The 17,114-nt window shown below is 42.3% G+C and overlaps 1 protein-coding gene across 1 annotated transcript in view; it reads left to right on the forward strand.

The window, feature by feature from the left end:
- The window catches only part of kcnh8 (potassium voltage-gated channel, subfamily H (eag-related), member 8), a 49,096-nt gene that overhangs the window by 16,208 nt on the left and 15,774 nt on the right, over positions 1-17,114 (forward strand). The window contains exons 4-10 of the mRNA XM_023426660.2: positions 916-1,043; positions 1,545-1,782; positions 1,972-2,129; positions 6,015-6,219; positions 8,798-9,007; positions 10,370-10,569; positions 12,459-12,708. Coding sequence (XP_023282428.1) covers positions 916-1,043; positions 1,545-1,782; positions 1,972-2,129; positions 6,015-6,219; positions 8,798-9,007; positions 10,370-10,569; positions 12,459-12,708 — 1,389 coding nt within the window. The remainder of the gene's footprint in view (positions 1-915; positions 1,044-1,544; positions 1,783-1,971; positions 2,130-6,014; positions 6,220-8,797; positions 9,008-10,369; positions 10,570-12,458; positions 12,709-17,114) is intronic.

Here is a 17,114-nt window from a genome sequence, read left to right on the forward strand (position 1 = left end):
TCCCACCTATACTCCCCCTCTACCCTCACATGAATGGCTATAAAAGCGCAGGGAAATTCATTAGATCTAAAAATAAGCATGTCTCTGTCTCTGTGCTCCTGCCGTGTCGTGTCCCCCAAGGCTACACCGTGTTGGATGGATGGGCCCTGTCTGTTCGCCTCGTCTGGGGTCCATGCACACACATGCACAACACACACCACAGAACGCACACACTTTCCAAAGGACACTCAGAAGCAGCTATCACTTCTATTCTCCAGCTTTGTTATTGCCGTTATCTGCCCTCGAGCCAATCTGGCTTTAGTCCTTTTCTGTGGGTTCGTAGCAATGAGAATGGGGCTCAGAGCCCATGAGCAATAAAGTGCCTTCTCCCATTACCCGACTCCTTAATCTGAGCACATCACTCCTCCTGCACTACACATCTGCTTTATCTACTACTACAATAAACTTGGGAGAAGCACACACATAAGTACACCTGCAAGTGCACAAATCCACCCCTGTAGCAATCCACCATAACAAATCTACCCCACTATATTTAACTGCCTCTCTGCCCTAGCACTGACTCGTCAAAGCTGAAAATTGCAGCGTTCTTTGGAGAGAGTGCGTACACAATAAAACATCATCAACCAATATTTATGGCTGAATAATGTGAAGCAACCCAGATAACAAATGTCTGACATTTACAAAAGCAAAATGACAGTAAATACCCTGTTTTTTTGGGGGGTTTTTTTTTACTTAGAAATTGTGCATTTTACCCTGAAATGACACATGTTGCATATCATTTCCTGAATAGGACAGAATATTATGTGTTTCATCAAGCATAATGACTGATTCACTCATCAGGAGGTAACCTTGGGGGGTAAAGTATTGTAGGGGGAGTGTGCACTAACTTTCGTGTGTCTGTGTGTATATTTACAGAGCGACGGCGCGGCAGGGTGAAAACAGGCTCTCCATTCAGCTCGGCTCGTCTGCGGAGCAGTACAGTGCTCTACCACATCTCTGGTCACCTCCACAGCAGAGAGAAGAGCAAGATTAAACTCAACAAGGTATCATCGGACTACTTCAATAACGACTGGCCAGGATGTAACATGATGATGGGTCTTTCAAAAGTGGCTGGGGTTGGACTTTAAAACATAGGGAGTGAGACGAAAGCTGCTGTTGCTAAAGCACAGTAGAAAAAAAATCAAAGGGCAGGGAGCTGAGGAGAAACATTGTCTCTAGGTGGAGAGTGGCTCTCCAGTAAACAAAACTCTCCAGTAAACACTGTGGTGCATTAGCTCATGCTGTGTGTCACAGATTACTTGGGATGAACAAGAGTATAATTTATTTGTAGTATCAATTTAGTCCCTGCTAATCTAATCACAAGCCGTCTACTTGGTCAAAGAGCAGAGGAAAAACAGAGATTACATTAGGCTACGGAACAAATGTCATAAAAGTGTAATGTTATGAAGATATAATGGGTCAAGCTAGTGAGCTAGCTAGTGTCCCCGTGATGTTCCTGTTGTTAGCAGAGAGTGTATTTACACATACACATTTGTGTTGTCCAGAATGTGTTTGGGGACCCGCCCGCTCTGCCAGAATACAAGGTAGCAGATGCCAAGAAGTCCAAATTCATCTTACTGCACTACAGCACCTTCAAGGCCGGTTGGGATTGGTTGATTCTGCTTGCCACTTTCTACGTTGCCGTGACGGTGCCGTACAACGTGTGCTTCATCGGTGATGATGATGACCTGACCCGCAGCACGACTGTCAGCGACATCGCAGTGGAGATACTGTTCATCATAGGTTCGTTGCGTGGTTGGTGGAAGTCGATGCAATTAGGATTTCAATGACACTGGCGAGAAGAAAAAAAAATTTAAAAGTGAAACAAAGCCTCTACAAATTGATCAAAATGAAGTACATATTCATGTACATGTGAAGGAATTCTTGACACTTACCACCATAATTGTGTTTTTTTTTCTATTTTCCTCTCAGATATTGTTTTCAATTTTCGCACAACTTATGTCAGCAAGTCGGGCCAGGTGATCTTTGACGCCCGACAGATCTGCATCCACTACCTGACCACATGGTTCATCATCGACCTGGTGGCCGCATTGCCCTTTGACCTGCTCTATGCCTTCAAAGTCAGCGTGGTGAGTGGCTTAACCCCCCATCCCCCACCCCACCCCCCCACCCCTTGAGGTTTAATATGGAACATAATCAATGATCTACTGTACATCTAGCTTGTAAATTGTTAGTTTTTGTTTTGTCCCTCATGCTATTGACTTCCAAGAAATTTTTAATGTAGAATATAACTTTTATTTTTATTTACATCTAATACTGCAATAAAATAACTATATGAAAAGAGAAAAATAAAATAAAGGTGAAAGAAAAAAAAAAAGGAAATATAAGTTCAAACTAATAGAACATGACTTTGAATGCTATTGTAATCTAATTTTCATGATTGATGTCCAGGAGCGGAAACCCTGCGTGTAATCCTGTCACCGCGGTGGTGCACTGTAGCACATTTGACATTTCATAAGAATAGATCACATGGATTGTTTCCAGTGCTGCTCCAGTGCCTCTTTGATTCTGTGTATTGATTCCACACACTGTACAAGTGCTGGGAAAACAATCAAACCTGTATCATTAAAACCTTTTTCTGTTCTGCTTGAGTCAAATACATGGCCCCCTTAAGAATAGTTGAGTGGAGGAGGAAACAGAGATCTGGAGCAATTAGGTAGACTGTCTTGTCTTGTCTCTGGCTGAATGATATCACCCATAGGAAGTGCTTCACTATAGGGAGACTTTGATTGGTTGCTTCTGGAAGTTTTTGCTTTCTGGCTTCTAATTTAAAGAAAGCGTTTACTGTGTTTTATGCCGCTGTTTATTCTCACTCAACCACTTTCACCTGAATCAAAAGGTCCAGTATACAGTATGGGAAGGATGCATAGTGGGGCTCATTGTAAGGGGACTGTGAAGGGAAAACAAAGAAAGGATGCAGGTGAAGTATTATGATAAAAAATAAGACAATTATAAAGAGGAGATTTCGTAACGAAAGCAATGTGAGCAAAAAAATTAAAAAAAGAATATACGGTGTCTTTTATACTGTGAAGGGGAGGGGTGGTGGACGGGTGGGCACAGCTGCAGGCGAAGTTGCCTGTGTTGGTTCCAGACTCTATTAATGGAAATACCACACGCTCCCAGTAGGTTAGGATTTGGGTGTAGGGCTACTGGGCGGCATGTTCCCCCTGCTGCCGTTGGGAGGGAGCAGGAATGGCCGGTAATTGCTGAATGTTCTGCTTGGTGTCCCCTCTAAGGACAAAGCATTCAGACTGATGTCCCTTTTGAGCACCGAGACAATCTTTCACCAAAATGAGCCAGGGGGCCTCAGCAGTGTCCCTCCACGGTGTTCTCCTTTCTTTCGTTTCCGTCGAATGTCTCTGTTGTTTTGGCTTTTTTGGCTTGTTTGATAGCCTGTCAAGGTTCTATTATTTGACACTGAATGCTCTTTTCTATTTTCTTCTTGTTACCGTTCTACTTTTTTCCTTTTCTTGGAGTATGTTATTTATTTCCTTCATATTTTCCTATTTCCCATGATCATCTGCTCTGCACTTGACGGTCACCTGAATCTGAGTGAAAGCCTGATCTGAACAAATATATCCTTTGGCAAAAATGTAACTGATCAAAAGAAAACAAAAATACTAAACACTGATTGTGTGTTTTGTCTATGGTGCTGAAATAGATTTGCAGGAACAATTAAATACTATGACTACACTTCTTATTTACTAGTAAAATAAAGTGTGCTAAACTGAACGGTCTGACCATCCATCTTTCACATCTTGAAGAAGTTAATATCAAAAGTGATCTTGCTCAAGATGAGATAAAGACAGCAATTTGTTATCAATATTTTACTGCTACAGTTATTATTAAAACTCCTTGGCTACTACAGTATGTTCCCTGGGTCTGGAGACCTAGATGGTATTGGAGAGCTGTGTTATTCACGCTCAGTGGCTCCATACTGCTACATCAATACAATAAATAAAGCTAAAACTGGCCAGTCACGCTGTTGTGATTGGCTTGTAGGGCTAAAGGCGTGGCTGCAGGAAGAAACAATGAGCATTTGTGTAACGTTACAGCTTCGTGCACAAATACCACCTTTAAAGAAGCAGAAGGAAAGTAAGCAATCAGGCAGCTAAAATGTAAATTTCACACCTGATGAGCAGAGGAAATGAAAAAGTGACTGGAGGGGCTGAGATGAAAGTGGAAAGGGGAAAAGTTAAAGGGAAAAGTGGCAGGAGGTGTGTATGCATTGTTGGGTACATTATATTGCTTACTGTTCATGCTGCTGGAGGAGAATGGGATGTGGCGCAGCCTGCTCTCTCCATAGGTGGGATGTGGGGTGGTGATAGATGATGGAGAAGAGATGGAGCTTCTCCCCAGGGCTCAGTAGGAGGCTTCATTACTACTCGTGCTGCACCAGTTCTCTATTTCTCACAGCAAGAGTGTGGAAAAACCACAGTAAAACATAGCGGCGAGACATGCAGGAGCAGCTCAGATAAGGGCCGTCCACACACATCTCCCTCCTCCTCGTACTGTAGCTTGTAAAAACACTCTGATCTCTCTGTCTCTCTTACACGCACACACCTGTTTCCTCTCTCCTGTTTTTTCATCATTCCTTTGTTGCTTGTGTCCCACATCCTCCATCTTTCTCCCTCTATTTACTATTACATTACATACATATATATATATATTTATATATATATATATATATATATTTATATATATATATATATATATATACTTATAGAATATATACTATATAGAATTTCTGTCCCACTTTCTCAGTCTACAACCCCGCCACCACCACCACACACACACACACACACACACACACACACAATACAAAGATGCATATACAACATATATCCTCACAGGAAGGTTAAAAATGTCCTCCTTGTCCTATATCCTTCTGAATAATAGCTGGTGTGTGTGTGTGTGTGTGTGTGTGTGTGTGTTTGTGCATGTGTGTTTATGTCTCCAATGGGCAGCAATGCCCAAATGATAGACTGTTGGCGGAGATTGCCTGAGGAGCAGGTGCACAATGGATGACATTCACATCACATCTACAGCACATGAGTGTGGGAAAGGTGTGAGAGGAACTTAACGTTGTGTGTGTAAGTCAGTCGAGGGAGGCAGACTGCTTGTGGCAAAAGTAGTTTAGTTTGTGAAGGATTGGTGGAGTGACAGTGAGAAAAGACAGAAAATAAGAAAAGCCGGACTGGAGAAATACTGTATGGTGATGGTGAAGATTGGGAGGTTAAAAAACAAAACAAAACAAACACACCTGCGATCGAGCGCCTGATTGCTGTAGTTGGTAGTCAAGGATCCTTCATCAGGAAATATTCATATAGATCATATTGTTGATGTGTTTACAAGCGTTTGTCACGTTCTAATTATAGAATATGAGAACATTTGAGCAGCCTCCAATGTTTGAGAGGACATGGGTAAGAGCTTTTTGTCACTTCAAGCGGTGTGTGTTTGTGTGTGTGTGTGTGTGTGTGTGTGTGTGTGTGAAGCTGGTTTATCACTCTTCTCATGAGATTTACCATCTGTAAAAGGGAGACGATTGCAGTCATATCCTCACTTTCATGGTGTCCGTTTTACTCTGTGTCTGTCTGTCTGTCTGACTGACTGACTGTCTGTCTGTCTGACTTTGCCCCCAGTAGGACACCAGAAAATCACAAGAAATGAAGGGGGGGGGGCTCTAGTTTCCTTACTTGATACTTGATGACTTCTTAGCAAGAGATGAAACTCATGTTGCCTTCAGGAGCTATAGTTGTGGACAGAGAGGTGACAATGTTATCATGCTGATTTATAGTGATGACAATGGGTGTGTGTGTGTGTGTGTGTGTGTGTGTGTGTTGCACACAGAGATAACCCCATGTGGGCTGAACACACAATGAACTGTGACACCTGTCGTGTTTAGGAAATCCTGCACATAAACTCACCTCGGGTCCCTTGCCCTTCATCCCCAGGTGTCAGTGGTTCACCTGTTAAAAACGGTACGTCTGCTCCGTCTGCTGCGGCTGCTCCAGAAGATGGACCGCTACTCGCAGCACAGCACGGTGGTCCTCACCCTGCTGATGTCCATGTTCGCCCTGCTGGCCCACTGGATGGCCTGCATCTGGTACATCATCGGCAAGAGGGAGATGGATGCCAATACCTACAACTGGGATATCGGTGAGTACTGGGGGGAAACGATGGCAAGCAGTGGTCTTAAATCCAAACAAAAGACCTCCTGACTCCCTTGTTGTTGATGTTTAGAAACATAAGTGGAGAAATGCACTGTAGTGAGTTTCGTAGCATCATTCCTTTCAGCTCACTGGGGGTGCTATTGGGCACCACGCCAAAGAGGAGGTGTATCTTCAGGCGCAGTTGGAGCTCGGATTAGTGTTACTGAGGGATGTAATATGATACGAAGTGTATGTGTGTAATGTCACGGACCTTTAGTATTCTTCTAGTATAAAGCATTCATGTGATTTCCCTTTACTGCTTATTGCTTTGAAGGAAAACATAATTTTATATCTTTGTCAGCTTGACACTGAGTCATGCTGAATCATCACAGAACACAACACATAATAACGCTGTGGAGATTCAGATTTTGTAAATGAAACTCTTTGATATTATTATGTTACCACTACAAGGCCTCCCTCTGTAAAAATAACCAAGTTTGAACAGGGATTTAGCTGCTGTGAATAAAGAATGAGAAGGAAAACAGTACAGAGTTCTCTTTATAGAAAAATGAACAGTGTAAAAAGAAAGTGACTAAATGAATGAGAGAGTGGGACATTAAACCTTAAAATCTCTCTTGTGTTGAGAGCTGAGTGGTATGTGAAGTGTGCCTGTAGCGGGTCATTGTCCACTTTGTTACAAGACGCTAATGGAATGTGAACAATGGTGGCATCAAATACTGGGTTGGGACGGGAGGGAGCTGAAGCCCAGTCGTAGATTGGGGGTTTAAATCAGTAGAAATAAGAGAATGCTTTGGTCGGACAGAGGATCTTTTGGGCTACACAAGGGTGGCAGTTTGAGACTATAGAATATGTACAGACAGTTGTGCTGTTGTAATGTGTGATTTTGTTTTTTTTATGTTTTTTATATGGATCGAGTAGCGAGATGGCCAGATGAAGTGTTTTCATTGTATCTACATTTTTCTAGCAGCGGGAGCCATTATCCAACTTCGTCAAACTCTGTACTAAATCAATAAAAAGGAAACACTGGACTTTTCTGGACAAAGTTCTATAGAGTAATTGGATAAATGCTGTAGAGCTAAAATGATAAATTCTTTATTGATCGGGCATTAATAAAAGAAATCTTTTCTCACTCTTTTGTTCACATAAATCACATAAAAGACTCCTATTTCCCTTCTTTTTTTCAGCTTTTTGTGTCCAGATTTCATTTTAGACTTATCTCAACTATCGCATTATGTGTGGAAGCTCTGTAAACGTGTCAGTACTCTGGTGCATTGTGGTTTCATCGCTCATTATTTCCAAATCAACAGTGGTGAAAAGCTTAATGCAGGAAACATGCAGTTTTGTTTTTTTCCAGAAAGTAGGATTTGATATTCACCTGTAGATGTGTTTCATCATGATCCTCCTAAATCATTTATTTAAAACCAGGATCAAAAACCATCTAGCATAATGAAGTACTTTAAACAATAATCGATGCGTTGTTTGGTGTTAAAGCAAAGCAGATCAATTCAAAAGACACCATATGCAGGTTGGTTTGAAAGATATAGTATTGAACGGAGAAGTCCTTGCCAATAATTGTACTATGGATCATCATGTTGTCATATTATGGAGTGGGTGTTTGCAGGACAGAGACAGTCCTGCATGTTTGTCTTAATGTTTCAGTTAACTGTGTATTTTAGCAGCTAGATTAAGTTTATGATTACCTCATCAATTTATTGATTCCTAAGTCTGTTGTGAAATACGTATTGAATGGAAAGTGTGAGAGCAACAACGGTTGCTCAGTTGTGTGTGGGTGTGTGTTTCTGCATGCAATCGTTGTATGTGTTGAAAACTGTGTGAGTGAATGGTGTGACTCTTCTCGCAATTAATGATGGAGCCCCCAGGCTTCCCCCTCAGCCTCCAGGTCCCTCATATAATGAGGCCCCCTGGGCTGATCTCTGGTCAGTATCGATGAGCTGCACTGCTTGCATTTACCTCGCTTTGGCATCTTCATAACTGGTTCTGGGTCAGCATTGACTGGGTCATGAGAACGATGCAGATTTCTCTTCACCAATTACTGCATTTCATTGTCATAAAATAACAGGTCGGTACACGAGGCAGGATTAATGTGTTGTATCCTAATTATGTGTTTCTGATGCTGAACTGAGTGTTGGAAGTCAGGCAGCTATGAGGGGCTTCCATCCAATTACCATTCATCAGTGTCTGCAAGAGACTCTCCTGGGATTCAGCCACACGTCTCCACACTGTACTGACCAGAGATCAGTTCAGGTTCCCAAGCATCTGATCTGTTTCTACTGTTATTGTTCTGGCTGTAGCATGGAGGGGACCGCTGCTCACAGCAGCTTCCAGAACCTAGCGCTGTCGGCTTTGTCTGCATCGACATGCTTCACTGCACAGAGGTCCAGATAACCACTGCAGCTCTTTGTATTTTAATAAAATACAGACAATCACATGGTGCATTTATGGTGATAAGATCTAGTTCCTTCAGAATATAAGAAGAATATTCAAAATTTTCTGACCATCAATTTGTCATTTCATCCATTAATATCCAAACCATTTAATTCCAGGATGGCTTCATGAGCTTGGGAAGCGCCTGGAGTCACCGTACTATACCATTGGAGGTGTGAATGGGACCAGCAGCGGTCCCTCCATCCGGAGCATCTACATCGCTTCACTCTACTTCACCCTCAGCAGTCTGACCAGCGTGGGCTTCGGCAACGTGTCGGCCAACACTGACGCCGAAAAGATCTTCTCTGTCTGTGTGATGCTTATCGGAGGTACACAGAACACAAACATCAGCGATCACATGAAAGCAACACATTCTAAAAATCTGATTTTCTTTTTTTTGGAACACATGCATGCAGTTACTTACTTCCTTTTTGTCTGAAAATATGTATATGCTGCCCTGGCCTGTCACTTGTTCTTTATAAAGGACAAGTGTAACTGTGGCCAAAGAAAGCATGCACATTTTGATATGCATGCAGTTATATATTATAATCCAGTGGCAAGTATAATGTACGTTAAACATTTGGATCATTACATTAGGTTTGTTTTTGGGGGAAGAAGAGAGGTCACCGTGGTGGGGTTTTCCCTGTGGACACTCCTCTCTCTGGTTCTGCTAAATGTTAAATGTCCCTGACTGCCTGGGGGCATTAGCCGTCACAGACACACACCACACACCAGCATACACATGCTTTCAAACGCGCACACACACATCCATACCATACCATCCCTTGTGTGTTAATACAAAATGAAAACTAACACAAAGCACCTGTTCATATTTATAGCGGACCATAGGTCAAATGCAGTGAGTTTGTGGAGGAAATTGGATTATTGCCTCATTAGAATGAATTGCTGCACAGAACACAGAAGAAAAATTCAGATTGAACTAAACTTCTTTAAACCGTTTTCAGTGCTGCGGCTGAGAGCTCAACGGCAGAAACAGGAGTCAGTGGGCACACACCAGTTACATGAGACATGTAGTCTGTGTTCTGTGCTTTCATGTCCCGAGGTGTGTGTGACACACACCTGTGGCGCAGTTGAAAACTGAACGAGATTAGAAGAATACATTATCTGTGGGTGTATAAAGGGCAGGTATGTGTCATTCCAATCAAATCAGCTCGTCTCAGTTCTGACTCCAGCTCCTGTCTGCGAGGTGCAGAGTCACAAGACATGAATGTAAATATATTATTTGCTGGTTGACTGGGGTTGTCTGATTATTTGATCGCATATATTGACAGCTTTCGATAAGATTCATGCTTCATCATATTTACAGGAATATTTGATATGATTTTTCATAGTTGCCACTACAGAGCTTTTTGTCATTGCTGTAGGGATTCCATCAGACCTACCTGTTTAAATTGTGTTTTTGTTTAAATAAATCTTTTTATCTTTACATCTTTATTATTTTTATCATTATCAATATTATGTGTTACTTTGGAGAGGTGTATTTGCATGTGATGGCATGTTATCCCATTAATGCTGAACTGCTATCCACCGTTGCTGAAACAGCGCCTGGTGTGTCTCTTTACATTTACAGACACACCCAAAGTTTTTTCTGTTTTGGTCAAGGATCTGATCTCTTTCACTTTTCTTTCCCCTGTCTATCTGTCCGTCATCCCTTCCTCTCCTCCCCGCAGCACTGATGCATGCCTTGGTCTTTGGTAATGTGACAGCCATTATCCAGAGGATGTACTCGCGCTGGTCCCAGTATCACACCAGAACCAAAGACCTCAAGGACTTCATACGGGTCCATCACCTGCCGCAGAGCCTCAAGCAGCGAATGTTGGAGTATTTTCAAACAACCTGGTCGGTCAACAACGGCATCGACTGTAACGAGGTACAAAACGAATCTAACCCGACACAAGCTGGTGTAAATACTTATCCTCCTTTTCCAGTTAACTTATATTTTGGCACCCAACAGCACAGCATGTGGGAATCAATACTTCATTTGAAAAACCACATGTTTCTCGCCCCTCACATATCAGACACATTTAAACTCATCGCGAGTGTGATGATATGATCGATAGTACGCGATGCCCCTCAATGTAAGAACATGTTGTTTTCCTCAGCGCTGACTGACAAGGAGAGGACAGAGGGCAAGAACGATGGAGAAAGACATCTCATCTCTGTCTCACATGCTCGTTTGTGGATGACAGCATACTTTGTAACTTTGATATTCGGGGCTTTAAATCTATGCGGACACTTTTCTCGGCTGTTTCTAGTTTATGTCAAACTCATGTTACGTGCCAAGTACAAGGAATCCAGAAATTTGAGATGTGGGGAATCTAAGTGACATGATTGTACTGTAGGTCCATGAAATTAGAGTCTTGTACTTTTTTGAGTTACTTGTGCTTTACTTGATGTGTTTGTTTCTACTTTATGCTACTGCATATTTCTAGGGGAATATATTGGATTCTTCACTCCACTACATTTATTTGAGAGTTTTTGCTTTCGGTTTCTTTGCAAATTTCAAAATGTAAAAACTAAAATGTTGTATGATGTACAATTAATGCAGGACTTTCACTTGTAATAGAGCATTATTACACTGGTACTCTTTACACTGCTGGAGAGCACTAAAGAGACAATAGATATTATATCATACACACACTAACAAACATTGTGGAGCATGTAAAGTTGACAAGCTTGGAATTTAAATTTATGTTATGGTGACACTTATTGCAGGCTATGCCAGACAGAAAAGTCGGCTAAATGCCTGAGAGCAAAAACAGATTAACATTAACATAAAGTGAAAAATGGAGACAGGTGGAGACGGAGCTAAGTTTGCCAGCATTGTATGAGGACAGCTTAGAGAAAACGCAAACAGAAAAGGAAGGTGAACAGCACCTTCCTGACAAGCCCGGGGAAACGGAGGCAGCCAGTCAGTAGTCAAATAGCGGCTCGTCCCTCCAGGCTGTGAATGCCTGCGAGACAGCTGTCAGAGCCCAGACCAGCGCTTAGATGGAGTGATGATGATGATGAATTCCAGACAGATGAATTATAGATGGGCCTGTTGATTAAAGTCAGCCCGGCTCTGATGACTCATTGATCGACTGTATGTGACGGTGAGCCCCAGATCTTTGTCCTGACAGGGAGACAGGCGGACAGATAAATGACATGCAGTGTTTTGATTTTGTTTTTGAAACGGTGAGAGGGATATTCCAGATTGTATGTGTGTGTTTTTGTTGTGTGCAGCAACTTTGTATATTGTGTTGATTTATACAGTAATATATGGGTAATATTAGTGGTTCATAATGTATTTTTTAGCATTAGGCAGATGTTTCTGTTGTGGATCCATCATTCTGTCTGTATCAGTGTTCTGGACTAGTTCTTACATTTATTTATATTCACTATGACATAGAAAACAAAATATGTATAAACAAGAGTTTATCAGCTGACTGGAAATGAAATCATATAAAATAATGCTCTGATTTTTTTTTTTTTTTTTTGAGGTGGTTTTCCATCTGTTGTATAGATTGTAAAACCCTCTGAAAGAAACTATTGATCTGGGGCCACATAAATAAACTTAACCTGACTTGACGTTAATGTTCCCTGTGGTACAGTTTAGGAATCAAATAAAAGGCAACCAAGGCTGGGAATTTAATCACTGAGCTGCAGCATGGGATATTTTCACAGCTCTCATGCTCTCCTCACTCTTGCCTGCCTCCTCTGTCTCTCTCCCTCTGTCTGGCTCATTCTCTGCCTCACTCCCTCTCATCATCTCCACAGCTGCTGAAGGACTTTCCGGACGAGCTGCGATCCGACATCACCATGCACCTTAACAAGGAGATCCTGGAGCTGTCGCTGTTCGCCTCAGCCAGTCGTGGCTGCCTGCGCTCCCTGTCCCTGCACATCAAGACCTCCTTCTGCGCTCCCGGAGAGTACCTCCTCCGGCAGGGCGACGCACTCCAGGCCATTTTCTTTGTCTGCTCGGGGTCCATGGAGGTGCTGAAAGACGGCATGGTGCTAGCCATCCTGGGTACGATAAAGAGATGGGGAAAGGCAAGGTGGTGGTGAGAAGGAGGGAGCAAACATCCCTTTGTACCATTATTATAGTTTTATAAAGAAACTTCCCAAAGCAAGCCTCATAATAAAGCTGTGTGTGGTTCATTGTGATAAAGCTGGGTCCTGTAAATGAGCTCATTGTTTAGACATAGGAGCTTTACAGTGTCCTATAGGCTAAAGCTCATTCTCAGAGCCTGCTGTTATTAAACCCCCATAAAATCAACTTTAGTTAGATGTAATTTTTTCAATATATGTCCTAACAGCAAGAGCCAAAGAAGGACTTATCTGTAGCTGTGCATAGAAAACATGGGAGCTGGATTCTTAATTTACAAAGCCTTACTTGATGTTGGGCGACAAAACACACAGATTCGGCCACTGCACACTGTATTATATCCTCCATTTCCATATAGTTTAAACCACTTCAGTCCAGTGATGTCCAGCTGAGTATGGCCAAGTGTGTTCTATAGCATTGTAATTCAGTCCTGTCCACTTTAATCTGTGTCTTCCAGTTCAGCCCAGCCCATTTCATCAGTCCAATTCACTAGAGTCAGGTAATTTCAGTTCCATCTAGTCAAGGGCAGTAAGTGTCTGTCCAGCTCTGTCTCTTGTAGGCAGATGAAATCAGTCTGTATAAGGCACCCAGGGCCACATATTTATGCTTTTTTTTAATTGCAGTATTTTAATTAATGTTTGATTTGCTAAGGCAGCAGCTAATTACAATGTCAGCTACCAGCAGTGCTCCCTGTGCATCCTACAACATAAAACTGAATGATATTTAAAAAAAGGAGCATTTCAGTGGTGGGGCAACACTGAAAACCAGAAGAATAACGTGAGTGATGCTAAAATAGAAATTGGCTACTCGTTAATGAGGGAATGAAATTCCAAAAACATTTGGTAGAGCTGTAAATCAGCTCAAAAATGTATTCATAAATTAAAATAATAATGGAGACTGTTGTGCTGTTGATGCAGAAGAAGTCATTATGTGCACCTCTAATGAAAGAAAAAATAGATAATAAAAGGAATACAAGCATTGGCAACCAATGGGAGACCACCTCTGACTCCTATAGAGAATCTGGCCCAGCAGATGTTTAGTTCACAGCAGGTGTAGAAGGTATTCATGATTGTCGTCTTCCTAAAATCCTGAGGTGATTGTAACCAAATGCATGTTTGTAAAAGTCTGATGAAATTGCCACAGCACATGGGCAGCACAGTAAAGCTCAAAGTCTCTTTTTTGCCTTTTTCTCATTAGCTACTACATTTGACATATCACATACGTACCCCACTGTCTCCTTCACTTGAATTTAAACAATGGAAACCTTTCTGCTTATTACTGTTGTCATTGTTGTGAAAATAAAAGCCACTTGTAGAAACGGTTTTTGGAACCAGTTCCCTGCAGCTCAGGTGGGCGGATGGCTACGTTCTCTCGTCACCAACTTCCTTTCAAAAGATCTGTGCAAATATTTGCACCTGCTTTTGTGTGCTGGGGATCTTCCCAAGCAAAACCTCGGTGTTCACAAATTGTGTGAAAGTTTGGAGCTGCGGTGAAAATCACCATCGATGCCACTCACATCTCTGTGTGTGCAGAATAAATCTGAAACGAGATGCAAGCAGGCCTCAGTCTAGCAGCAATCCCAACCACGCACATCTGCTGTGTAACGCGACCTCTCGTCGTGAGTGACCTTGATGACTTCTCTTTCTGACCCTCATGACACAGACCAATCTGGCACAAGTGCGTGTGTGTGCCAGGAAAGTGTGTGTGTGTGCGTGTGTGTGTGTTTGTGAGTGAGTCAGTGAGAGAAAGCAAGATCGGAATCTGAAACTTCATCCATCACGTAGTCTCTGTTGGTGCAGTATTTAAAATCTTTATCTTAATCTTTATTTTGTGTGTGTGTGTGTGTGTCTACCTGTTGTTTTTCTCAGCACCTGCATGCAAACGCTCCTGCTGAAGAAAGTTTGTTTGGGCATGTTTGTATCGAGGTTTGTAGGTGGAATTGTTTACTGGTGCACAGAATGGCGCGTGTGTGGGTGTGTGTGTGGGTGGCGATGTGTGTGTGTGTGTGTGTGTGTGTGTGTGTGTGTGTAGGCTTGACAGGCGGAGTGCATTGTTTCTGCTCGCCTGCTGACTGTGCAGAAGGTCAGGCTGACATTGAGCGTCTGACTGAAGGGGAAAAAAGCTTCTCTCGCTCTGGTTCTCTCTCTCTTTCTCTCTCTCTCTGCATCCCCTTCTTCCTCAGCACCATGTAATAGAGAGCAGGAGAGTGTGAGAGAGGCCACGGTGAGAGACATGAAACAGACAGGATGAGGAGAAAGTAAGGTTGATGGAGAGAGGAAAGAGAGACAATGTGTGTAGTGTGATGTCTGAACAAAAGTCAAAGGGCTGGGACTGAGGGAGGGGAAGGTAGAAAGAGAGAGAGAGAGAGAGAGGGGTGAGGAGAGAATGGCGAGGAGAAAAGCCGAGGTAGGAACAGGAAGCATAGAGAGTTAAATGTGGAGGGTGAGAGGGAGCAAGGCTGTTGGATGAATGAGAGGAAAAAAAGGAAGGGAGGGAGGAGGAAAACTGAGCTGAGTTGAGTTAAGGTGAGGTAGAGAAGGAAAGGAAGGCAGGAAGCAAAACTTGAAGAAAGGAATGAAAGAAGAACAACATGGAGGAAAAAAGAAAGAGGGGAAGGGAAAAATTAAGGAGGGAAAAGGGATGGGGGGACGAAGAGAAAATTGGGAGGAAGGAAGGATGGACAGAAGAAGGAAGGGAAACAAAACGGGTAAAAAAGGAAAGAAAATCTAGGGAAAAGGGGAAACATGGAAATAGAAAGGAGGCAGGGAAGAAGAAAGGAAGTGAAGAAGGAGAACAGGGAGGAAGGGAAAAGAAAGGAAGGAGTGAGAAAGAAGGAAGGAAACAGGAAAGAAGGAAGAAATGAAAGAAGGATGATAAAAGGAAAAAGAAGGAAAAGTGGGGGAAAAAGGAAGAGAAACACCAAAGAACAGAAGGGAAGGAGGAAAGAAGGAAATGAAACAGGTTAAAAGAATGAAAAAGGAATGAAGGAAAACTGGAAGGGACTGAGGTAGAAAAGGGGGTAAATATAGAGGAAGAAAACGGGGAAGACGGACAGAAGAAAAAAAGGAAGAAAGGAAAAAGAGAGGGGAAGAAAATGAACAGAGTGAGGAATAGAGGAGAAATCCAGACAGGGAGGCAGCAGAGAAAATAGAAGACAGTGACAAAGGGTTTTGATTCAGCAGGAGTGAGAAATCTGGAACCAGAGAGCCAAAGAGAGAAGGAGCGAGAGGAGTAATGACTGAAATAAGGAGGAGAGGGAGTGGACTGAGACAGTAGGAGAGACAGAGTCAGAAGAGGAGGAGAGTAAGAACAGTCACGACTGCCGCTCCATCAGCTGAGGTTTAATTGAGCTGCGTTCACAGTTCACAATGACCATAATGAATATTTTATCACTGCTTAAGGGGCATTAACACTGATGGGGTACTTAGCTTGGTCCTGTATGTATTAAGAGAACAGGAAACAGCAGCTGTCACAGCCGCTTCGCTCAAACCATACGATGTTCTTAAAGCAGCGAGAGTGATTATGTTTCATAAATAATAATCATAGACTGTAAACAGCACTGTTGTGTTTATTCACCGTCTCTTCGGTGTTTGCCATCACTAAGTCATCAGTGATTATCTTTCAAACCATCTCGAGCTTCATCCCTTCTCACTTTGTGGTCTAAACAGTCGATGCCTTCACAACATTTTCATTTTAACGTCATCTGACAAGTAAGTGGCAACAGTTAATTAGCGGGAGACGTTGATGTTAATGTAAAAGTGAACAGAGAAGCTTGTTGTCTTGTTGTGTTTTGTTCCCAGCCGCCGTGCTGGTCTTTGTTGTAATGTACAGTGAAAGGAGCTGCAAGAGGTCGGTGAAGCAGGGGTTACCAACAGCCTCAGTTGGCAAAAGCCTGAATTACAGTGATGTTAAATGATGGTGGAAAGACAGTTTGGATGGCAGATGTATTTTTTTTTTTCCTCATGTCAGCCTCAGCTGTGGCTCCCTGGACCTAGTTAAGAGACGTTAAGAATATGGCTACAGTTCAAACCACACTCTCAGTCATAGTGGGCAGAGGATAACTACATTAATATTGGTGCACAGTCAATTTTACAGTGTTAAATCAACACTTAAAGAGTTAAATTTAACACTGTGTCCGAGTGTATTTGGTCCTTATCAGAATTAGTGTTAAATTAACTCTTAAAATTTCAGAGTAAAATTAACTGAAAATTGAGTAAAAATGTAACACTGGCTAACACTGTACAGTGTTAATAAAAGTTAACACTACAGGTTAACTAACTCTGGAGAGAGTAAATATGATTCTCAGCAGTGAAAACTTACTCTACTGT

The sequence above is a fragment of the Seriola lalandi genome, unplaced genomic scaffold, assembly GCF_002814215.2.
Source record: "Seriola lalandi dorsalis isolate HSWRI2012SDOR001 ecotype SW California unplaced genomic scaffold, Sedor1 jcf7180002054834, whole genome shotgun sequence".
Classification (NCBI taxonomy): Eukaryota; Metazoa; Chordata; class Actinopteri; order Carangiformes; family Carangidae; genus Seriola; species Seriola lalandi.